The sequence below is a fragment of the Phyllostomus discolor genome, chromosome 4, assembly GCF_004126475.2.
Source record: "Phyllostomus discolor isolate MPI-MPIP mPhyDis1 chromosome 4, mPhyDis1.pri.v3, whole genome shotgun sequence".
NCBI lineage: Eukaryota > Metazoa > Chordata > Mammalia > Chiroptera > Phyllostomidae > Phyllostomus > Phyllostomus discolor.
Genome location: NC_040906.2, coordinates 4,103,877 through 4,127,084, shown reverse-complemented (window position 1 = coordinate 4,127,084; position 23,208 = coordinate 4,103,877). Strand labels below are relative to the sequence as shown.

Here is a 23,208-nt window from a genome sequence, read left to right as displayed (position 1 = left end):
AATTTACCATCAGTACCTTTAGGAAATTTGACAAATGATTTCCTTGACAAATCGAGCACTCATCAAACTGGCCTGTCCGCTTTAATTTCAAGAATGGGCTTCCCACTGATCCAGTCCTGGCCCCCTGGACCTGGCGTCGTTATTTATAAATTCCCATGGAGAGGAGTTTCTCCGTTGGATGCTGTTGTTGTAACTAGGGAAACATACGCACACACGACACTTTGTAGCTAACGGTTTCGTGGTGACTGGTAACAAACAAGCTTTTGTTTCTGCTCCGGTGGAGACCGTGTTCTTTTTCGCCGCTTCCTTGTCCGGAAGCAAATGCGCTTTAAAGTCGCTCCTCTAAGCTGCCGCAGTCACGCGGCACATGCACGAGTCCCCTGACACCCCAGGGCTGGCTACCTGGGCTGCCCTGGGGTCCGGGTCGCCTCGCCTCACAGGGCGGCGGCTTCCCCAGCGCGCCTGCCCTCCGGTGCGTTGTGATGGCGGAAGAAGTCTCCTTTGGCTTCTGGCTGTTCCGTGCCTCTATTTACAGGGCAGTCAGGGTCAGAGTCACCATGATGTGATGTTCCCCCCACATAGTTGTTTGTCTTCAGCTTCACGGAAAAATCGGTAGCAGACTCAGAGGCTTGCATAACTAAGAGGTGGAATTTTAGAAAATCTGAGGAACAAAATGATGTTTTCCGCCCCCCTCCCCCATTCCACTGCTGCTGGGGCTGTTCCATGACGCTAACTATAAACTTGTAGTTTTCAAGGGGCTTTGGTTGGAACTGTTCTTCAGTTTACTGAGTCCATGCATGCACACACTCATTCATTCATTCATTCATTCACTCACTCAACAAGGCCGTTTGGAAGGCATCCCCTGATCTCGGTGCCAGGTGCTGGGTGCCAGCAATGACCATGACGCAGAAGGTGCCTGCTCTTTAGACCTTGTGGGAGCTGACGTCTCAGTGAGGGGCGCGAGAGCAGCCCAGGTCTGTCAGTCAGCAAACTAACTTCAGTCAGCACCATGGCAAAGGAGAGCAGGGAAAGGTGGTGGAGAGATACTGAGGGGGGCGGTGCCAGTGTCCTGTGGGGGGGTCAGGGAGAGAGGGCTGTCCGAGGCAGTGACAGGGCTGGCCATCCAGCGATTGGCAGAGGGAAGTCAGGTGCGAGGGTCCTGAGCTGGGAATGGGGCGGGCCTGCCAGGAACAGGAGGAATGGCCGTGTGGCTGCAGCGTAGGGAGAGAAGGAAGGGGTTCGGAGCGGAGGTTGGGGGAAGGGCGGCCAGATTCAGCCAGTAAGACCCAGACGCCCAGCTCGGTTTGGATTGCAGATAAACCGCAAATGCTCTGTTAGTGGAGGTGCATGCCGTGCAATGTTGGGAGATGCTTACACTAGGAGACTATCTGTGGTTTGCCTGCAATTCACGCTCCACCGGACATTCTGCGTTTCCCCGGCCGGCGCTGGGCAGGGCCACGGCATGTCCTCCCCCGCACAGGGCCCTGCAGAGGTTTTGGAGGACTGGGCCGTGATGGGGTGGGGGCTGTGGCGCGTGGGCCCCGGGAGGCGGGCCCAAGGCGGGAGACCAGAGCGCAGTGGCTGCGGCTGTGACGTGGCGGTGCCCACGAGAAGGGAGCCGCAGAGGCGGGCACCTCTGTCTGCCTTGCTTCCCGCCGCGTCCCGGGGCTGAGGCAGTGCCCGCACAGGGGAGCGGCTGGTGGACGTTAGTTAGCTGACCCGGGGGCAGGGGGCCGTGCAGGTGCCCAGAGCTGGTGTGACCTGGGGTTCGCTGGGATGGTAGAGCAGCCTGGTTGGGTGTGGCGTGAGGAGGGGACACCCAGGGTGACCCCTAGGTTTTTGGTGGGAGCAGCCGAGGGGCTGGCGATGCCAGCCACGGAAGAGTGGAAGTCAGGTGCAGGGGTTGGGGTGGGGGTCTTGTCTGGGCTGCTGTTGGCTCCGGGTGCCGTCAGACATACATGCCGCCAGCCGAGCCGTCCACCCAGGACTCGTGCTGGAGGTCAGAGACCGCGAGACCTCGAGGCTGGGGGGGATACGCTGAGGCCCACCAGCATCCAGCTGGGAGACGATGGGGGGATAAGGTCACTCAGGAAGACCGGGACCCGGGCTGGTTGATTAGAGGTGAGGTGCAGGAGGAGGAGCTGGAGCCGGAGTCCGAGGGTGGCGCCGAAGGGGCCCAGGTTCGCCCACTCGTGCCACTTGGCCCAGCACCACCGCTGCCCTCAGCGGGACGGAGGCAGGGAGCTGAGGCGGGAGCCACAGGGCGAGAGCCCCTGACGCAAAAGGCCATGGGGGTGGGGGGCCGGGTCCTGTGTCGGAAATGGAGGCCTTCGGTGGCTCAAGGAAGATGTGTGACCCCAAGTGACGCTATCCAGAACCGGGCCGGGGCCATTCCTGAGAGAAAAGAGAAATAAAGAGAATAAAGTCACCAGCGCCTGGACAGACGTGGGAACCCCTGAAATGGGGAACGGCGGACAGTGGGGCTCTAAAATAAGGTGGCAAAGTGTGGAGGTGGTGAGGGGGGGCAGGGTGAAGATCTCCGTGAGCAGACAGGCCCCAGACAGAAACACTTCATCCACCGTTACTGTCACCGCTTCATTGGCGGCCATAAAAATAAAGCCATAATCTTCTAATCAAATTTGAAAATCAAATCACAGAACAGAGCTGAGTGTCAACGGGGGGTGCTCAGAAAGCTCGGGGAGGGCGGGCGGGAGCCGAGTAAGCAGGCATGGAGGATGCGTGGCAGAAATCGGTGGTTTTTGCAAGGAGGGCGTAGAGCCCAGGCGGCAAACACGAGGCCCTCGGACCAAATCCGGCCTCCACCCTGTTTTATCTGGTGGGCACCTTGTTGCCTGGTGTCTACCCTGGTGTCTGGTGTCTACCCTGGTGGCAGGGCCGAGCTCCTTGCCCCTAGTTGAGGAGCAGTTACATTTATACAGTCTTAAAGTTACCTTCGGCCCTTTGAAGGCAACCTCATGGCTGATGGTGCCCCGGTGAAAATGAATTTGGCACCCCTGACGTAGAGGCTCAACTTATCTCGGGTAGGATGGGCTCTGAAAGAAGCAGGAAAAAAGATGCATAATTGGTGACTACGTGCATAAAAGGAAAAATATGTACAGGCTTCTATAGGAGCTAAGTCCAGGAATTAAAAAACCTCCCCAAGACGCGATTAACAGAAGAACCAAATAACAACGTCTAAACCTCTTCTTATCACGTTTCTAAACCCCGAGGAAGAGGAGTGAGTGCAGAGAGCGAATGCCTGGGAACGGCACCGTTACTTTAAAAAAAACGGCAACATTCGGCATTACCCACACTTTCTGTAGAGGCAGGAAAAGCCCTGACTCAGTGTCCCCGAGGAGGAGACTTCTGACGCAGGCCAACCTCGGACCAGGGAGTCTTTGCAAATTAAAAAAAAAAAAGAGTTGTGAAAATGTGTGAATCACATGCCTCTGCTTCAAAAAGGATCCAAGAATTTCTTCCTCCAAACGTGTTGGCGAGCTGGTAAAATCCTAAAAATAAGAACCCAGCTGGTGGAGCAGCTGGATACGGACGGACACACACAAAGCGAAAGGTCCGTTGCGTACTCCCGGAACGCCACGCGGGGAAAACGGAAAGAAGTAACAGTGCTGGCCACGACTGTGAGGTGTTTTCAGATCGTCTCCTCAAGGACGGCTGAGTTAAAGAGGAAACCGACCCCACGATGGCCCACCTGGGGCAGGTGTGGGGGGTGGCACGGAGAGCAGCCGGTCCCCATGCACCCCCCTGAAACGTCGCTTCTACAAGGGAGAAACCAAAGGACCGTGAGCAGACAGTTGCTCACCAGTAAGTCCTGGGGTCCCCTGGTTGACTCGGGTAAGTCGAACATCACCCCAGAAAGGATGAAACATGGAACAATAAAAAAATGACAAATCACTTTATAATGACGTCTGGCCCACCCACGACGGCAACTAACAGAATGGGGAAAAACAGACAGGCCCTAGATTAAACACAAAGGGAAGCAATGTGTTAAGAGTTTATGTCAATGTATGAAAGTACTAACAGTCCCCACAGAAAGCTGACAAAGAACACGGACAGTTTGCACAAAGAGAAATACAGTTGCAACCAACCGAGTAAAAAAAATACTTAATGACATTAGGGATGAAAGCTATGCAAATCAGTCATCGGTATGGAAATGCAGTGTTGGGGACGGCAGGAAGGGTAACAATGGGAGGAGCTCAGCCGGCACCTCCGGGCTGGGACGGCGCTGACGGCCCGTCCTCTGCACCCCCCTCAAAGGCTGCGCGACGCTGCCCGAGAGCTGTAATCTCCAGCGGTCCTTAAACGGTGGCTGCAACTGGGAAGAAGCTGTGAGATGACAAAGCTTCCCAGGGCAGCCCTTGTGTATGATCCCCAAGGTCTCAAAACAACCCAAACGTCTACACCGGATGTGAACACCTTCACGCCATGGAGTCTCTGGAAGCCAACGAGAAAGTTAACCGCATAAAAATGTTGACAGTTGTCGGTGAAGTACGTGAAAAGTGGAGGGCAAAGCTGCCCACCACTCCTAAAACTACGAGAGAGCCACAGGACGAGACGAGAAGGGGCGAAGACCCCACAATGGGGCCCTGGTCCTGGCGCCGAGGGTGGGTCAGACCCAGGGGACCCTCTCTGGGCCCACCTGAGCTCGGGGGAGGGGACGGGAGCCGGGAAGCACCGACCTCCGGCGCCGGAAGCCCCCGGGGCAGGCATTTAAAATGCAGATTCCAGACCGAACCAGGTTGGGGCCCAGACATTTGCATTTTAACAGTGGGGGTGGGGGACGGCCCTTATCAACCGTCCAGGTTGGGAGCAGGGATTACCGAGGTCTTTCCAAGCAGCTTTGTGGTTCTGGATCCAAGTTTTTTACAGGCCGTGGGGCAGGGAACGGAGGTAAATCCGCTCTCGGCAGGACGACTCCCGTGGGGTCCGGGGTGTGGGAAGGAGGAAGGAGTGGGCTCTGGGGGGAGCAGGCCTGGGTCTTCGCCGGGGCTGGTTCTTCTGGGGGGGACACTGCTTCGCCAGGTGTGGCTCCAGGTGAAGCCGGGGACGCCTCAGCCGGCCCCTCACTAACCCTCGACCTTGCCCTTGTCCCCTGTCCCCAGAGAGGTGATCCGGACCCTCCCCTCCCTGGAGTCTCTGCAGAGGTTGTTTGACCAGCAGCTCTCACCGGGCCTCCGTCCGCGGCCTCAGGTAAAGGTGTGGCAGTGGGAAAGAGCAACTTGATACGTGGGGGATGGGGGTGGGGCATGGAGGTAGCCAGTGTCCTGAGTGCTCAGGTGGGAGCCCCACCTCGCCCCGATGTAGTTGCTGGACCACAAGAGTATGCTTCGGGGTGAGGGGCGAGGGCCACAGAACTCTGCCCACGCCACCCCGCCCTCCCCCATAAAGCATTTCCCGCTGCCTGATTTCAATTTCAGAAGTAAAGATTTCAAATGATGCATCCATCAGCAAAACGGCTTATTAGTAGTGCTGACTAAGGCGGCGGGCGGGGCCTTTCCCTCCATTTCTCTTCGGAAACTGAAAGAAATACACACACACACACACACACACACACACACACACACGAGGTGCCTAAAACCTTGCTCCTGCCTCTGCCCCAGGAAGCCCAAGGTGTGGGTGCATCTCCCCCTCCCCCCACAGGCACCTGCTCACGCCCAGAGGGGGGCCGAGTCCGAGTTTCCCACCTAGTGAAGCTCTGGGTAACCAGGTGTCAGCAGCAGAATTTAAAACAAGGAAAGAAATACCTGAGGAAGTACTTGCAACCAAGATAAGGGACACAGGGTTAACACTTTAAAAAGTCTACAAATAAATAACTGGGTAAAAGCAACCCAATCTGTAGCATGGGGAAAGGATATGCAGAAGACTTTTACCGAAGAACTGGGTGTGGCCAGGAAGAGATGCTAAACCTCACCTCGTTAGTAACCGGAAAATGGCCTTGACAATGAGGAGCTGCCTTCGTGCACCTCAGACGGGCCAGAAGCTGACGGGTGAAGCTGGGTGGGGGTGGGGGGAGCTGAGCAGGGGCTTCCGAGGGCTCGTGTCCCTGCTGGAGTGGAAACGGGTTTTCTGAAGAGCAATTTGACCGTTTGCACTGTCAGGGAGAGGGGATAATTCACCCCCTTCCGCCCTGCTTTAGTTTTTACGGCTGGACTAAGTAGTAAGATTGAAACGAGACCAGGTGAACAGGAGAAAAACCAGTGTAATGTGTGTGCACGGGAGAATCGGTGTGAGTTATGCTGCGATGGGAAAATGAGGCGCACAGGAATGACCGTGCCCAGCACCCCTGCGTGCGCTGTGGACGGACACGCTGGGGAGCGGCAGGAGCGGGGAGTCGCTGCTCCCTGGAAGGGCCGCCTGCGGTTCCCTCGGCCTTGAGAGGAGGCCCTGTCTCAGCCCTCGGGGGCAGGGAGGGCGCCCGGCCCGGGGAGAGTTCCGTCCTGCTCTTAGGGACACAGCCGTCCCCCGTCTTCCCCGGCCACTGTGGTTGGAGACAATGGACGGGCTGTTGTGGGGCCTTGGGACGCCATGTGAGCTTGTGACCTGGCCGCCCTGGGCCCCAACGGCATGAACATGTTCAATGCATGCACCCCCCAAGCAACCAGTGCTGCGTGCAGGCGGTTGTCTTGGGGACAAGAGGTGTGGACAAAGCTCTTCAGTGTGGCCTTGTCTCTAAAAGCAAACACACGGGAAACACACTCACGGAGAGAGTTGTGCAGAATTTGCTGCGGTGCATGCACTGATGTGGGAAGATCTCCAACACACATTGTTGGATTAAAAAAAAAGAAAGAAAAGAAAAGCAAATGGCAGGACAGTATATAGAATACGACGGGAAATTGTGCCAGAAGGACTTATACCCAAAGGGCCACTCTGGTTACCATGGCAGCGGTGGGGGGGGGGCGTGAAATGGGGAGAAGGGTCCCGGCCGAGGGGGACCCGGGGTGTGATTGTATGGTTTGAGTTTTTTGGTGAGAAACTATATGTGTTACGTTCTACTTGTACAACTTCAAAATTCATCAGAAAAAGAGATAATTTTGCTTTCCTCCAAGTGAACGATGGATAAATTTACAGGACAGTCGGAACAAATCCAGACAAAATAGGGGTGGTGCCAGATACTAAAGTTTAAACAGTTTAAACTAGAAGACCACGCACCTAGACCTTTGAAGTCGGTTCAATGAGGGAAAAGCCCCCGGAGACGCAAGCTGGCGGCGGTCACACTGCTCTTGCTGCTCAGCCGAGGCCAAAGTCTGTGACTGGTGGCGGCACAGAGTGGCCACAAAGGGTTTTCGCTCCTTCCCACCCTGTGAGACACCCTGACTCAGAGAGAAAAGTCTTCAGAAGGCACCCCCCTCCTCCGGAGGAGGGAGTTCAAGGCTGCCCCAGGGAAAGAATTCCAGCCCTGGACCAGAAACGTCTGGTGCGGTCTCGGACTCGCCTGCAGTGCTCCTCGGTTTTCTCTTCTGCGAAATGGGGCCAGTGGTGTCCGACACTGCAGGTTCCCCTACGCAGGAAGTGACCCTGCGTGCGTGAGCCACCGGGCTGGGCTAGACTCTTACCAACATGAGACCTCCTGCCCTGAGGGGGGTGGAACAAGAGGGGGACCCCTGGAGCCTGCGTCTGTCCTGTGTGAGGGAGGAGAGCCGCTATTGGCCTTGGGGCCCACATCCTCCTTTGCAAAGTTGACTGCAAAGTGAAGCGAAGCGAAACACCTCACCAGCTTGTGCAAACCCTCAGACCCAGCCACGAGCTTCCAGGCTAAGCTGGGAGTTGTGGCCTCTGCCCTGAGGTCACTTGGTTGTTCACGCAACCTGGCCTCTCCCCGCTGGACACCACCAGCACGCTCCAGCTGTGATCGCCACCAGCTGAGAAGCACTGGGCCACATTTGCATTCAGATCTTGGGGGAGGGGGGGCATCCCTAGCTCTGTGACCTTGGACAAGTTGACTCGCCACTTTGACCCCACCTCCCCGTCTGCAAAACGAGGGTTCTTGGAATCCATGCACGTGCAGGTTAGATGAGTGGGTGCACTCAAACTATGTTTGCCGGAGCGTGAGGGCCCATCCGGTCCCCGTGTGGGCTCTGCCGAGGACGAGGCAGACACACGGACGAGTCCTGGTGTTCTCGGACCTTCTGTCCCAAGGACTCTCCCCGGTTTGTCAGGAACCTCATTTTTGCTTTACGTTTTTGCCAAACCTACCAAGCGCTGCCAAGGCTTCTCCCTCCTGGTTGCCACAACCATAGACGGCGGCTTTAAGGAGCAAAGTAGACAGAGAAAGTGTTGATGGATGTGCTGACTCCGATGACAGTTGTGGTGGGTGTCGGGGGGGGGGAGGTTGATGGCTGGTGGTTGGAGGTGGTAGAGATGGTGCTGACGGAGGTGACAGTGGTCGTGGTGGGGATGGTGTTGCTGTTGGTGGTGACAGAAGGGATGGCTGGTTGCCGATGGCAGAAGTGGTATCTGAAGTGGCTGGGCAGAAAACTGGAGTCAAAAGCAAACACAGCCTGGCTGACGTGTCAAACGAGGATGAGGGGACGCGATGAAGGGGCATCACTTGGTTAGAGTTAACACCTCGTTCCGTTCCGGCCGGTATTCGGGTTAATTGTACACCTGTCCGCTTTTCTCATCCTGCCTCTGGAGGACAAGGGGGGCGTCTTATGAACTCTCTATACCTCCAGCACCCGGCTGTGTGCTCGGCACAGACTAGATGCTTTATAAATATTTATTCTGGGAATAAACGCTTGAGATGGAGGGCGTGGTGCCGGGCCAACGAGATCCAAGACCTGCTCCGCCGAGCGCTAGCTGCGTGACTTCCGGCACGGAGCTCCTGCTCTCTGGGCCTCGCGTGTGTGTCCGACGACCTCGCCGAGTGTCCTCGCTGGCTGGGGACTCTTCCCAGCACCCAGGCCGCAGCACGGCACCGAGTGCGCTGTCCCCGTTCTCACAGAGCTTTCGTTCCAGCAGGGGAAACACACGGTGAACACATCGAGGACCGTGGGGATCGATAGGCAGCAAAGCAGGGTGACGTGACAGCGATGCCCTGGTGGCTCCTTGAGCATCAGGGGAGACCTCTCTGTGGATCTGAGACCCGAGTGACAAAAGGGGTGGCCTTCCTGGGTGAAATCCTTGTCTCTGGGGATTCCTCAGAGAGGATAGATTGCTCAAGGCCACGGGCAGATGAGAAGGGAGGCTGGGGGGGGCGGAGCGTTGGATCACGCGGTCTTGGAGGGCGGGGTAAGGCGTTTGGATGAGCTTCTCCCAGCCAGGGGCGGACAGCAGCTGGCGCAGGGTGTGGGGCGGCGGGTGGCTCTACACCAGGAAGGCGGCAGCGTGATGCTGGCGCTGTGGGGGGGAGGAGGTAATAATCAAGTCCAGTCCTAGAGTTTTGTTTAAGCAAATGAGTGGATGAGGTGCTAAGCTCTGGGGGAGAAGCAGATCTAGAGGGAAGAAAAAATGACTTGTTTTTCAGCCGTGACGCATTTAAGGCGATGGGCAGTATCCTTGATTTCTGCAGCGGCAAAGGGCGTGCACGACAGTACTTCCGGGTTGTCGGGCGGGGGTGGGGACGGAGGCGGGGGGGGGGGGGGGGGTGAGGTGCGCTGAGGCGTGGAACCAGCGCTCGGGGTCGCCGCTCTTGGCGGCTGCCCTGCAGGGATGTGCCCTGATTGGCTCGTCTCCTCCCCTCCCAGGTGCCCGGGGAGGCCAGTCCGATCAACATGGTGACCAAGCTCAGCCAACTGACAAGTCTGCTATCCTCGATTGAAGATAAGGTACCTGGGTGGGGGGGGGGGGGGTCCTGCAGCTTCTCTTGGCTTCTCTTCCGTCTCCCCTTGGCTCGGAGAGTGCCCAGGCGCGTGGGCTCCGTGCCTCCGGCTCTGTCCCCAGGGAGGCCGCCTCCCTTCGCCTCCTGACCTCGGGCGTTGTGCATGTGTGCCTGCAGGTCAAGGCCTTGCTGCACGAGGGCCCCGAGGCTCCCAACCGGCGGTCGGTCATCCCTCCGGTCACCTTTGAGGTAAGTGGCTGTGCCCTTGCACTTCGCAGCTGGAAGCTGGGGGACATTCTGGTCCCTGTGGAAGGAGAGCTCTTGGCCCGGCTGTGCAAGGCCAGGGAGCCCGGTGACTGAGAATGGCAGGCAGTGGGACCTCCCGTGAGGGTGCTTAGGCGTCAGGATGGGCGTGTGAGCCCAGCTTCCCGGGGAGGCTCCCTGGGGAAGAGGTTCTCAGCCCCACATGACTTAAACACTGTTCATCTCAGCACGGGGCAAGTGGCAAGGGCATCCAGTGGGCCCCCCGAACTGTCTGCATAGTGCTTTGGGGGGCGGTTAGGGGAAAAAATACACATGGCATGATTTCCCCAGGAGTGACCGAGTCAGAACTCCCGGGCTCTGGTCCGGAAATTTGCCTCCCTTATTTGTGCCCACAGATTGCGGTGCGTCCCTCTCAGCCGTCGGCCCACAGTCAGAACCAGGATGAGATACCCCCCCACCCAGAAAGCCCTTCCCAGCCCTGATGATAATTCTGCTTTAGCCTAAGTTTCTGCCTTCTAAGCACGGCAATTGTCTTTTTCCTAATTGGTATATCTGTCAGTATTCCATTATTGGTTGTAACAAGACTTAGGAGCTTAAGTCTGTTGCTAAAAACAGTCTCTGGAAGTAGGTGACGTCAGATTAATGGGCGTTGCCCAACGAGGCGGTGCAGGAACGGCTTTCCGGTGGGTCGTCCCCTGTGTCCTGCAGCAAACCTGTGGGCAGAGCAGCTCTCGTGCCCCCGGCGGCCTCGCTGGGCTCCTCCCCGCGTGTCAGCCGTTATCAGGAGCTGCCCGGGGAAGCCTGGGGGAGTGGCTCCGGGCCAGCGGGGCTTGGAAGTAGAAGCCGGGTGGCCGCATGCAGGACACGGAGGCTGGACTGGCCAGGGGAGGGAGGGGCTCACCATGGGAGGGTGGGCACCGTGACGAAGGCCTGGACCGAGAAGAGATGACCGACATCTCCCCCTCACCTCTCCCCTCTTCCTCCCGCTCCTCCTCCTCCTCCTCACAGGTGAAGTCAGAGTCTCTGGCGATCCCTCAGAAACTGCACCTCAAAGTCGACGTCGAGTCTGGGAAACTGATCGTCAAGAAGTCCAAGGACGGCTCTGAGGACAAGTTCTACAGCCACAAGAAAAGTAAGGCCCTCGCGCCCGTCACGCTCCCGTTCTGCCAGTGCCCTCGCCGATGGCCGCCTGGCAGCAGGCCCACGCTCCCCTGCGCCAGGACACCCGGCGCCTCCCGCCCCCGCCCCCTCCCCCCACCCCACCCATGGAAAACCCCACCTGGCTCTAGGGCCCACGTCTCACGCCTCCTCCTTCCCGAGGCCTTCCCCATCCGTCCCACCTCCTTCCTCGGGACCCGGGAGATGTAGCAGTTTTGCGACACGTTCCTCCCCGCTGGGGCCAGGCTGACGCAGATGGTCACCTCCCGGTGCCTGGTCCAGGGCCTTGCACGTGTGAGGGCTGCGGCCAGAGTCAGGCGGCATCTTCAGTGCAGCAGCCACTGGGAGGCAGTTCTGAGGGCGTGGGCCCTGCAGCCGGACTGTGCAAATTCACACCCCAGCTCCGCCCCTCAGCAGCTGTGGGACTGTGGACGCCCGAACCACAGTGGGCCTTGGTGTCCTCATCTGTAAAAGGGGGTGACGAGGATGAAGTGCATCTGTAAAAGGGGGTGACGAGGAAGGCTTCTTAGGAAGGAGCTGGGCATGGCGGAGCCCCTCCGAACACCTGAGGCTTTGCACCCAAGTGAAGTCATGAGTAAATCGGGGATATTCACACACCACGTGCTTGGGGGCAGGTCACTGGGGGCACTGTGGGGGGCGAGAGCACGAGGGGCTCTGGTGCTGGATCAGGCTCTGCCACCGGCTGCTGCATCACACCCTAGCCACTCAAGCTCTCTCTGGGCCTCCGTTTTCTCATCTGTGAAATGGGCGGAGTGGTGATGATAATGACAGATTCCGTAACAGACTTGCCCTGAGAGTAGGTGAGCCGGTGCACGTGACAGCACCTGGCACTGGCCTGCAGCAGCGTGAGCCGACGGCCTGGTATCCAGGCGGGGGCCGGGAGAGGGGCTCTGCCCACACGGGCCCGCCCTTCCTGCAACCTGCTGCTGCTGAGTCCCACCTGGGAGCGACCCCAAGGCCCAAGGGGTGCTCTCTGGGCAGTGGGGGATGGGAGCGTGGGGACCAGCTCTGGGCAGGAGGTGGGATGCAGCAAGGGGACAGGTTCGGACAGCACAGAGCGGGCTCAGAAGCCCAGCATTGAGTCCCAGCTCATTCAGTTGTGACCTTGGTCTAGTGGCCTCTCTCTCTGCTCCTCAGTGTACTTTTCTGTCAGATGGGTATGCAGCATCCTGCAGGGCTGCCACGCATCTCAGATAGGTAACCATCAAAGTGCACAGTGCCAAGGATCTAGTAGGTAGGTGCTCAATAAAACTGGCTGCTGCCACCACCACCATCATCGTCATAATTATCCTGCCAAGTCCAAGGTAGCTGTGAGGAAGGCAGAATAGGGCAGTGAAGGTGGATTAGGAATGAAGTTCCTAGACGGTGGAGCATGACAGGCTGTCATACTCACACAGAGCTGAGGTCCCAGTGGTGGGCAGGGGCGCTCTGTCCATGGCCAAGCTGGGCAGGAGAGATGGGGGACTCACCGAGAGCCTGAGCTGGAGAGGGCTGCGTTGAAAGCCACGAGCCTAGAGCCACACTTTTTATCTTTATCTGTGACAGAGAGAGGGTTACAGCTGGAAGGGGGCGGGGTCCCAACTTTGACAAGAGGAAACAGAAACCTAAGATGAGTGAAGAGATTATCAAAGAGTGCCTGGTTGCTCTAAAAAAAAACTTGAGGTTTCTGGGCTGAAAGAAATACCTCCCAGGATTCTGAGAAGCACTGTGAGCTCTTGCCAGCTTAATTCAGTGGGCACTTTTTCCCCCGAACATCTTGCACGGACCAGCTCTGAGCTGTAGGCCTCCGTCAAAGAATCAGCAGTTTAGAGAGAGACGCTGGCCTGCGAGCCTGTGGTAGCATGTGGGTCAGAGGCAAGGTCAGCCCTGGGGGAGGACCGGTGAACCCTGCTGTGGGGTGGTGCAAGGCTTCCTGCCACAGAGATGGCTCTGTCCGGGGCTTTGAAGAATGGCTAGGAGTTCACCAAGCCTGAGGCGGCGGGGGGGTACTTGGCCGGAGACAATGGCGTGTGCAAGGAATGGAGCAGACTGTTGGGGAAATTGCACACGGTTTGTTGTGGCCGTGAAGAGAGGAACAGGAGCAGTGGGGCACGGGGCCCCTGAGGTGGGCAGGGCCTTGAATGCCAAAGTCAGGGTTGGAGCTGTTGTCCTGTGGCTGGAGAGCACTGGCATGGTTAGCACCAGAAGGGTGAATATACACCTTCGTGGGATTGTGGACAGTGGGCAAGCTGCTGTCGGGCCAGGGGTGGGTGAGAGAGCCCAGCTGGCCGTGAGCGGCCCTGAGGAGTCCCAGCTCCAGTCCTGAATGGACGATGACACTGCAGGCTTCTGAGCCCTTAAAGGAGAAGCGTGAGTGTCCGGCGCCTGCCAGCCCAGACTCCGGGGAACGCACCTGCCTGGCTCCTGGCCTCCCTCTGGGCTGGCAGGGCCCGCCTGGCTCACCTCTGTCACGGCACCTGTCACATCAGAACACAACTTCCCTCCCCTGAAGTGGGCAGGGTCTCTCTCTGACAGGCCCGCCCCGGCACAGGACCTGGTGCTCAGCAGGTGCGCGCTCAGGGACTGCCAGGTGACTGAGACCCCTGCAGTAGTTATGCTCAGGTGTCCCCTCCCCTTCCACGAATGCAGGCTCCGCAGAGGCCAGGAAGTGGGCCTTTCGGCTCACTGCTAAATCCCCAGAGCCTAGGACGGTGTCGGGCACAGAACAGGGCATCAGTAGATGTGTACCGAATGAATGAATGAATGAATGAGTGAGTTCTGGACCAGCGCAGGAACACAGCCCGTGTGGCCGTGTGTTTCAGGGGCTTCTGTAACCGGCGTCGAGAAGCACCATACTTCAGGGTGAGGGTGCCGGCCGAACTGGGTCCACGTCCTCACTTTAGGGCTTGATAGCGGTGTGACCTGGAGAAAGTGACTTACATACTCACAGCCTCCTCCGTGTCCCTGCAAAAGAGGGGTCCCTATAGGCTGTGGCAGGGCCGGTGGGGCAGGGTCGGCCCTGAGCCAGTCCTGGCCCGCAGTCTGTTTCCAGGCGTGGTGCCCCGTCCCGTGCTGCCCTCTGGGAGCGACTCTTCGGTGGCAGCTCCGGCACTGAGCCGGCTAGGCATAGGAAAAGCCGGTGCCCGCAGGAAGAAGTCATAATGTGTTCGCTCACTGAGCAGCCGCTATGCGCCAGGTGCTGGGGAGATGGGCGTGAACAAGCCAGGGAGGTCGAGTTCAAGTCCAGGAGAAAACACGTACACCGACGTGCATACCAGGACAGTGTCGGGGGTAAACTCCCGGCTGGGATTTTGGTGGGATGACGTGACGGCCACGGAGGAAAGCCATTTGAGCTGACACCTGAGTGTCCAGGAGATGCTGGCCGTGGGGGAACCTGGGAAAGGGGCCCAGGGACAGGGTCCAGGGTGGGAGCACTTTAGCACTGTGAGAAGGCGGAGCTTCTGGAGCGGAAGTGACTCAGGGATAGGGTGCCAGTCTCGGGGGCTGGGTGAGTGGAGTCCCCATGAGAAGGTGTCAGGCAGGGGAGTGACAGGTTCCCACTTTAAAATGAACTGTGGCTGCTGGGCTGAGAATAAGTTACGGCGGGGGGTGGAGGTGCTGCTGGGTGACCGATGACGGTAGCCAGGTGAGAGGCGGCCATGACTGGAGACGGACAGGTCGGGAGTGTCTGAGAGGTAGACCGCTCACACCTGCCGACGAGTGACAGGAAGAGGGCCGTGGGAGAGAGGGACCCAAAGCGTTCCCAGCCTTCTTGAAGCAGGTGTGCGGACAGGTGGGCCACTGACTGGCCCTGCTGGCGTGTTAGTCCTGATCAAGCAAGACGTCACACCTCAGGGCAGCCACTCAGCTGTGCAAGCAGATGTCAAGGGAAGCCACACGTCCAGGAGGAAGGAGGGACAGACCAACACCAGCAGATTCAGAGGCGTCTGGGCACCCTGGCTGGCAGGCGGAGCACACAGGACGCACCCGGTGTCCCTTGGGCGAAACTTGGAATCACGATGGCTTCTGAACGCACGTACTGCCGTCTGCTCCCTCCCTAAAGGCAGCACTCACAAGGTCAAAGACAAGAGCAAATGAAGGTGATGACACTAAGCACTGAAAAACAGGCGGATGGTGATAACCAACTTGCCAGAACCAAAAGATGTTAAATTTTGAGCAAGTAGTAGGAAAAACTGAGACACCTGAGTCACACCACAGAACCCACAAAGGGCATGGGAATTGATAGCATCAGGGGCCCCTAGGAGTGGGCCTGAGCTTGGGGTTGAAAACAGCAGAACTGGAGGGAAATCTGTTTAAAAAGAGTTAGACCCAGCAAATACCCCCACTCCTCGCGGGCAGAAGGCAGGATGTCGGTCCTCAGAAGATCGTCAAGGGCTGGGGGACACCAGCCACCGTGGGGGCAGAGGAAGCTGCTGGAGACACACTCCTGTTCACTTTCTGAAGGCTGAGCCCCAGCCCTCGCCCCTGGCCAACCCAGGATGCTGCTGGCCGGGCCCACGCCCTGCAGGCAGGAAGTGGGGAGTGTCTTGGGAGCATGTGACCAGCACACAGAAATCTAAAGATGGTTTCCCCACGAATCGGCCCGTGAGTCCACCCAGTGCGGAAGCCCTGCTCGGCAGGCCCCCTCTGTCACTTGGGTCTCGGACAGCCAAGGGTCCACCAGGCACTGGTGGGGAGATGGGGGATTCAAGTCCCCCCAAAAACAGAAGACATGAAGGTAAAGGAAATTGGACCATGAAACAAGAGTGCTATTTTAAAAGGAACATTCAGAGAAGAAAATAAGAATGAAGAAGGAGGGGAGAGGGGGGAGGGAGGGAGGAACCAAAAGATTATGGCAGACATTTAAAAAAATACAAACTGTCCTGGCTGGTGTGGCTCAGTGGATTGAGCACCGGATTGTGAACCAAAGGGTCACCAGTTCGATTCCCCTCAGGGTACATGCCTGGGTTGCAGGCCAGGTTCCCAGTAGGAGGTGTGTGAGAGGCAACCACATATTGATGTTTCCCTCTCTTTCTCCCTTCCCTTCTCTACAAATCAATCAATAAACTATTTAAAAAAAAATAAAGACTCAAGGGAAGAGCGGAAATCTAACATTGAGGGAAGCTCCCAAAAGGTAGAACAAATGTCCTGTCATTCCCTATTTAGTGAGGGGAAAATAGGGATTTTTAGAGAGTGGAAGGCCAGTCATGAGGTTCCACACCAGAATAATAAGTGCCAATAAAGGAAAATGGACACAGAGTGAGGAGATTTGTTAAAGGAAATTCTCAGCACCCAGAACAACGCTGGTTTCCAGTTTGGACTGGGTCCGCCGAGTGCCCAGCAGGAGAGGAGAACCGTCCTGCCGAGACACACGGTGTTGCGAAGCCTTACAACACTGCGTTCGAGGGAAAGATCCTAGAAGCTAAAGCAGACAGTAGAAATGGGGCCTGTGTTGGGGGTCCCCAAGATCCCCTCCAGGTTCAGCGGTTCACCTGGGGAGCCCCCAGGACTCAGCACAGAGTCACGCAGCTACGGGTCGCCACAGGGAAAGGGCACGTGGGTGACGTCCAGGGGCACCAGGCACATGTCTGCCAATGGGGCTTGGATGCGTGTGTGAAGAGCCATCCACCAGGGAAACCCCCGGGACACTTGGCGGCTAGGGTGTTTGCGGTCCCAGAGCTGCCCTCTGCCTGCCCCTGCTCGCATCCCCAACTCCCAGGTGGGGGGCCAGTGGTCAGCCTACACCCTGTGTGTCCAGTTTAGGCACAGTGAGCAGTTCGGAGAGTGCTGGGAACCGCCCCCTGCCAATCCGTTCCAGGTGCTGGCCCTGGGCCTCCTGGGGAGCAGGCTGTCCTAGGTGTCACGGCCAGGCCTGCTGTGTGCGCTCCTCTGCACACAGGAGGATCAGAACAACGTTGCAGCAGTGCCAGAAACTAGAGGTGGTGAAGCAAGAGTCTGGGGCAGATCATTCTGAGCTTGGGGTTCTGTTAGGAAAGCAGGGGTAGAGTTTTCAGACATCCAAGGCCTCCAAACATTTATCACCCATCCCTCCTTTCTCAGAAAGCTGCTAGAGATGCTGTTTTTACCAAGATGTAACCAGACGCAAGTCTGGCTGCCCACTGCTGACAAGGCCAGTATTCAAGAGGCAGGTGCTGGTGGAAAGGAAAGCGGTTTATTTCCAGGTGCCGGCCACCTGGAAGGTGGGGACTTGGGTCTCAGAGCCCATCTCCCCCTCTCAGTGGAGGCAGAGGTGTTTATAAGGAGGGAGGGGCTTGCCAGGTTAACGTACAGACAAGCACAGCGGCCCATTCCGATAGGACAGGGACAGTCTGGTGCCTGTCATCTAGGTTTAGCCATCTGGGCTTCATGTCACCCTGTCTCCGAGGTTGAAGGTCAGCAGACCTCCGGGAGCTGGGATGCCTGAAGCTCGGGTCTGCGTCTTTTGAAGTTAGTTTCTAGGAATCTTGTACAAACATGCTGTTCGTCCACCAGCTTCATCTCCATCAGAGTCAGCACCTAACTAACCAATGTCCAAAGAACGGTGGGGTGGGCTCCCATTTCCCACTGTTACAAAAGTGAGGGCATAATCCAAGGAAGAGGAGGATGAGGGATGTAACACAAGGGAAGCAGGTGACGGGTCCCTGGAGAGTGGGCAGGGAAGCCCCGCGGGTGATGGCTGTGCCTCAGGCCTAGAGGCCGCCCGCCTGTGCAGAGAAGGGAAGGCCCGGAGGCTCTGGGAGTGGCTCCCCTGGGGTGAGGAAGTTGGCGAAAGTGCTTGACCCCATGGAAAAGAGTTACAAACAGAGAGGGGACCAATGAAAAAACCATGGCGACTATTAACTCTGGGAAAAACAGAAAGTTGCATGCCAAAAAGGGAAACAATCAGGGTGTGTCTGTCAGTAGCATCTTCATAGTCAAAATGAAAAAACAGTGACCACTTATCCAGCCAAAAGGATCATGTAATTATTGGAAGGAGGATGGACTGACCTCATGCACTGGTGGGGGCGGGAGGGAGAGAGAGAAAGAGAGGGAGCGCTGTAATTCATCTTGCAGAGCGAGAAGCCAGCATGCACTAGGGACTACTGAACTGTTGAGGCCTGGAACACCGGGAAGTAGCCATCTAGGCATGTTATTTAGAAACGAAGTAAAATTTCTAAAGACTCCATTAAGAGAGTTGAAAGTGGTTGCCTCTCACGAATCCATGTTTCTCTCATTGATGTTTCTCTCTTTCTCCCTTCCCCCCTCTCTAAAGATAAATTTTAAAAAATCTTGGTTTAAAAAAAAAAGAAAGTGGTTGCCTCTGAGAAGCAGAACATTGGAGGGAGGTGGGGCTGGGGCATATTGCTGTGTACAAATCTTGTGGAACAGCTTGAGTCTTTTCTTCATTGATAGAAAAAAATTTTAATTTAAATGTAAATGAAAAGCAAAGCAAAAGCAGGAAAGGGGGTAGGGAGGGGGAGAGAGAAGGGAATCGGGAAGAAGATGAAAAGACGGTAGTCACACTCCCTCCGCCTGGCCTGTCGCAGACGCCACTCTGTCCCCGTGTGAGGTTCTCCCAGCAAGAGCAGCCGGGAGCAGGGGGGTCTGGGAGCCTCGGCACAAAGACGGTGCTCTGCCCGAGCAGGGGACGGTCAGGGTTGCCAGTCAGGTGCCAGGATAGAGGGGGCACTGTACCTGTTGGGGGTCGAGCCGGTGCATGAGTAGGTGAACTTCCATTTCTCTTAAGTCCTGCAGCTCATCAAGTCTCAGAAGTTTCTGAACAAGCTGGTGATTTTGGTGGAAACAGAGAGGGAGAAGACGCAGCGGAAGGAATATGTTTTTGCTGACTCCAAAGTAAGTGACAGGAGACGGTTAAGACTAATCACAGCCCTAGTGTGGACCCTCTTGGTGCACAGAGTGAATGAGGCAGGACTCGAGGGGTCCCCGCCACCTCAGGTGTCAGTTGGTCACAGCTTGGCACCGCGGTAAGGTGTGGGGGGACAAGGGCTCCCAGCACGCATTTACAGGAACGGGGCCCCCTGTGGGTGAAGTGGCAGGGGTGGGCTGGTGGGAGTCAAGTGGGAGGTCCCGGGATGCCCAGAACCGCTGAGAGGGTGGGGAGGACTGGGAGCAGTGATAGGGAAGGGGCTGGGAGAAACAAGGATGTGGGGGCCCAACAGGCGATTGGAAGGCCTGGCCGGGCATCGTGCTGGGCACAGGGGCAAAAGCCAGCGCCACCCACCGCCCCAGGCTGCACAGGGTGGAGCCCCACAGGAACCCGGGGCACCGCATTTGCCCCATGTCTAACTGAAGGCGGGTTCCCAGGATAACTAAATGAAGACTATTAGGGAGCCTATGGCAACAGTCTTCCTTTCTTCTTTTCATTTAGTTCCTTTAATTTAAATTTCCTTTCACTGCACAAGCAATCTGGTCTCCCTGGTGGAAAAGTTACAAAGAGGCAAAAAGTGTAAAATCGCAGCACCCGCATACCACCAGTAAACCTTCCTAGAGGGTGTCTTTCCGAATGGTTTTTGTGTTTTTTGATAAAAATGCGGTGGCGCCATCCATACTGTTTTGTCGTCACCCGGCTTTCTGTACCTAATGTAGGTTGACCACCTAGTCTTGCTGATACCGTGTTTCTGCACCACGGGTTTTGAGCCCTGTGGTGTCCCAGCGTATGGGCCACCCCTGAAACCATTGTGACTTCATCTCCTAAGATTGGACGTTACGGCTGCTTCTGGTTTTTTCTGCATTAAAATGCACGCTGCAGCTCCCGTGATATGGTTGGGCCTGTGTCCGGTTCCGGAATATTCTAGAGGCCGGTCCTTGCCGCCTCACGGCTGGGTCACAGAGCGGCCACTCGCTGGTCTGCGACCCGTTTCCCGCTCGGGGTCCGGGAAGTTCGCCCGGACTAGCGCCCCTCCTCTCCGTGTGCGCGAGGCTGGCGGAGCGCTCGGAAAGCGTGGAGCGCGGGGGGCACAGGCCTGTCTGAGACTGTCTGCCTTCACTCCCCAGAAGAGAGAGGGCTTCTGCCAGCTCCTGCAGCAGATGAAGAACAAGCACTCGGAGCAGCCGGAGCCCGACATGATCACCATCTTCATCGGCACCTGGAACATGGGTAGGTCCGGCGGCCTCCCCTCCCTCCCGGCGCCTCCCCCTGGGTCCTGCTTCCCGCCTCAGGCATCCTCAGAGGGGCGGAGGGAACTGTCTCCCCCGCCCCCGCCCCCCTGCACAGCCGCCCTTCTAGGGAATCCCAACCTTCTGAGACGATGGGTAGGAGGGCGAGCCCTGGGACTCTTGTTCCCCGGGAGCCGCTCAGGGGCTTATGGCGCCTGTCCGAGTCAGAGAGCCCTGGGGGGGAAAGCTGCGCCCCTGGGCTGCGGCTCTTGGGCACCCGCCCGTCTTCCGCAGCTCGCCAAGGGGGCGGGGCTGGAAAAAAGAACTCCTTCCTGGAGTAGCAGCATTGCCACAGACAGACAGAGGGATGGTGCCCAATTAAATTTGAATTCACATAAATGACAAATAATATGGCCTGGCTGGTGTAGTTCAGTGGATTGAGCGCAGGCTGCAAACCAAAGCATCGCAGGTTCGATTCCCAGTCAGGGCACATGCCTGGGTTGCAGGCCACAGCCCCCAGCAACCGCACATTGATGTTTCTCTCTCTCTCTCTCTCTCTCCCCCCCCCCCCCGTCTCTAAAAATAAATAAGTAAAATCTTAAAAAAATGACAAATAATTTTTAGTATAGGTATTTACCTAGAAATATACATACATACTAAATGTACATATTATTTATACACTAATATATGTTATATACCAAATATATAAATGTAATATACTGAATATAAATTTTACGAACTACTTAGTGTAACTAAGCAGCTAGAAATAAGTACTATCAGCCAAATACCAACTATATATTATACTGGATATTGTACTATGTACTTATATAGTAATGCATATTTGTATACGAACTGTAAATTATGCTCAATAATCACCTAGTGTAAGTATTCATTGAGACATGAAAAATAAGTAGATATACGGTGTCCAGTTAAATTTGAATTTCAGAGAAACAGATACTGCATGGGATAAACTCATTCGAAAGACGAATCTCTACTGTTCGTCTGAAACGCAAATGTAACTGGGCATCTGTGTCCCTGCCTGGCCCTGGGCAGAGTGAGGCCCGCCCCGCCCCCCTTCCAGATCAGCAGCCCCGGAAGGAGGGCTGAGCCTCAGCAGGGAGCAGGGGAGACCTGGGGGTGAGGACTCCATGTGGGACTCCTGGCCCACCCGTGGAGTGGAGGATGGGCCAGTCTTCCGGGAGGGAAGTCAGGAGAGCTCTAGACCCCGATTCCACAAGCTGCCAGCCCCTCCCCCACTCAGGCCTTCACGCCCGGATATTCCAGGGGCCGCAGCAGCACTGACTCAGAGCTCGGGCCTGCACCCCGGGGTCTTGCACCCTCCCATGTCTTCTCCCATGTCTCTTACTGACGCTGACGCCCGGGTGCGTGCACGTGGGCTCACAGCCCTAGCCCTTTTTTCCCTCTGTGAGCATGGAGGTCCAGATTTGGCTGGGCATGGTGAAGCCGTCCTGGTGCACAACTCCAGGGGGCCCCCTTCACCCAGGAGACAGTGCAGAGGGACTGGCTGCACCAGGGTGCGGTGGGAGGGTCTCCCTAAGCAGAGACCACCGGTCCCCAGCGTTCGTGCCCCCCCCCATGAGAGGTAGTCGGGAGCAGAGCCCCACAGCTGTCAAATGGCTTGAGTCCTTGCCCTTTTGGGGACTTGGGAGCCAAGAAGTTGAAACTCTGGGGGGAAAGCTTACTTACCCTTTAAGGCCACTGAGAGGAGAAATAAATCTTTCATCATTTCTTTATTGAGCTACTTCAGTGCATTTTTCGGAGTGGGCGTGGAGGGGGTCTCCACACCCTTCCCCCATCTCTGGCCAGCACCCTCACTCACATCTGACCTTGGCCGAGGTCTCTTGTTTGCAAGGAAGCCACAGAAGCCACGGTCTCCTGGCCGTGGGCCAGAGGCCCATCCCAAACCTGCCCACCCACTGGGTCGCCTTGCCCACAGACTCTGTGTCCCCGGAGGGCTGTGCCAGCTACAGTGCAGCTGCAGGGACTCGGCACTGTGTGTGCCCTCGTGCACCCCTAGTGCCAGGCGCCCCATGGGCTCCTCCAGTGTTGCTAGTCTTTGACACTTCACACGATCTTTTTTGTTTTTTAAGATTTTATTTGTTTGTTTTTCAAGGGAGAATGGAGAGAGAAAGAGAGGGACAGAAACATCAATGTTTGGTTGCCTCTCGTGCACCCCCTACTGGGGCCCTGGCCTGCAACCCAGGCATGTGCCCTGACCGGGAATTGAACCAGCGACCCTTTGGTTCGCAGGCTGGCACTCAATCCACTGAGCCATACCAGCCAGGGCTTCACATGATCTTTACAAAGACACTTAACTGACCTGACATCCGGGGGACAGTAGTACCTGGTTCTGCGTCTAAGGCATTGCGTGGGGCGGCCTGAAAGGTTCTCGTGTCTGTGTGATGCCCCGCCCCCAGCGCGTCCCCCAGCTCTGTTTGAATTCTGCTGATGCGCCTGTGACTCACTTGGTGTTGGGTTTTGCTGTTGAAGGTAACGCCCCCCCTCCCAAGAAGATCACGTCCTGGTTTCTCTCCAAGGGGCAGGGAAAGACGCGGGATGACTCCGCCGATTACATCCCCCACGACATCTACGTGATTGGCACCCAGGAGGACCCCCTGGGCGAGAAGGAGTGGCTGGAGATACTCAGAAACTCCTTGCAAGAAATCACCAGCATAACTTTTAAAACGGTGAACAGCTGGCTCCCGCCCTGGCTGGGGCTCGGGGGCGGTGGGCTTTGTGAGGCCGGCCAGGGGCATCTCAGAGTCGTGGGTGGGCTCGGCATATCGGTGCTCGATTTCTAAAAATGCCTGGGTGCTCAGGGGTCCTCCCCTCACCTCCGGGGCCCAAGAGGGGGGCCTGTACTCAGAAACCTAGAGGGCCCGTGAGTGTCCCTG

At 56.9% G+C, this 23,208-nt stretch overlaps 1 protein-coding gene across 2 annotated transcripts in view; it reads left to right on the top strand.

Annotated features, from left to right (window-relative positions):
- INPP5D (inositol polyphosphate-5-phosphatase D) overlaps nucleotides 1-23,208 on the top strand; it is a 107,456-nt gene that overhangs the window by 54,833 nt on the left and 29,415 nt on the right. For both annotated transcript variants that reach the window (XM_036022692.1, XM_036022691.1), the window contains exons 6-12: nucleotides 5,121-5,208; nucleotides 9,702-9,782; nucleotides 9,953-10,024; nucleotides 11,048-11,171; nucleotides 18,924-19,030; nucleotides 20,192-20,294; nucleotides 22,805-23,001. In XM_036022692.1, the coding sequence (XP_035878585.1) occupies nucleotides 5,121-5,208; nucleotides 9,702-9,782; nucleotides 9,953-10,024; nucleotides 11,048-11,171; nucleotides 18,924-19,030; nucleotides 20,192-20,294; nucleotides 22,805-23,001 (772 nt within the window). The remainder of the gene's footprint in view (nucleotides 1-5,120; nucleotides 5,209-9,701; nucleotides 9,783-9,952; nucleotides 10,025-11,047; nucleotides 11,172-18,923; nucleotides 19,031-20,191; nucleotides 20,295-22,804; nucleotides 23,002-23,208) is intronic.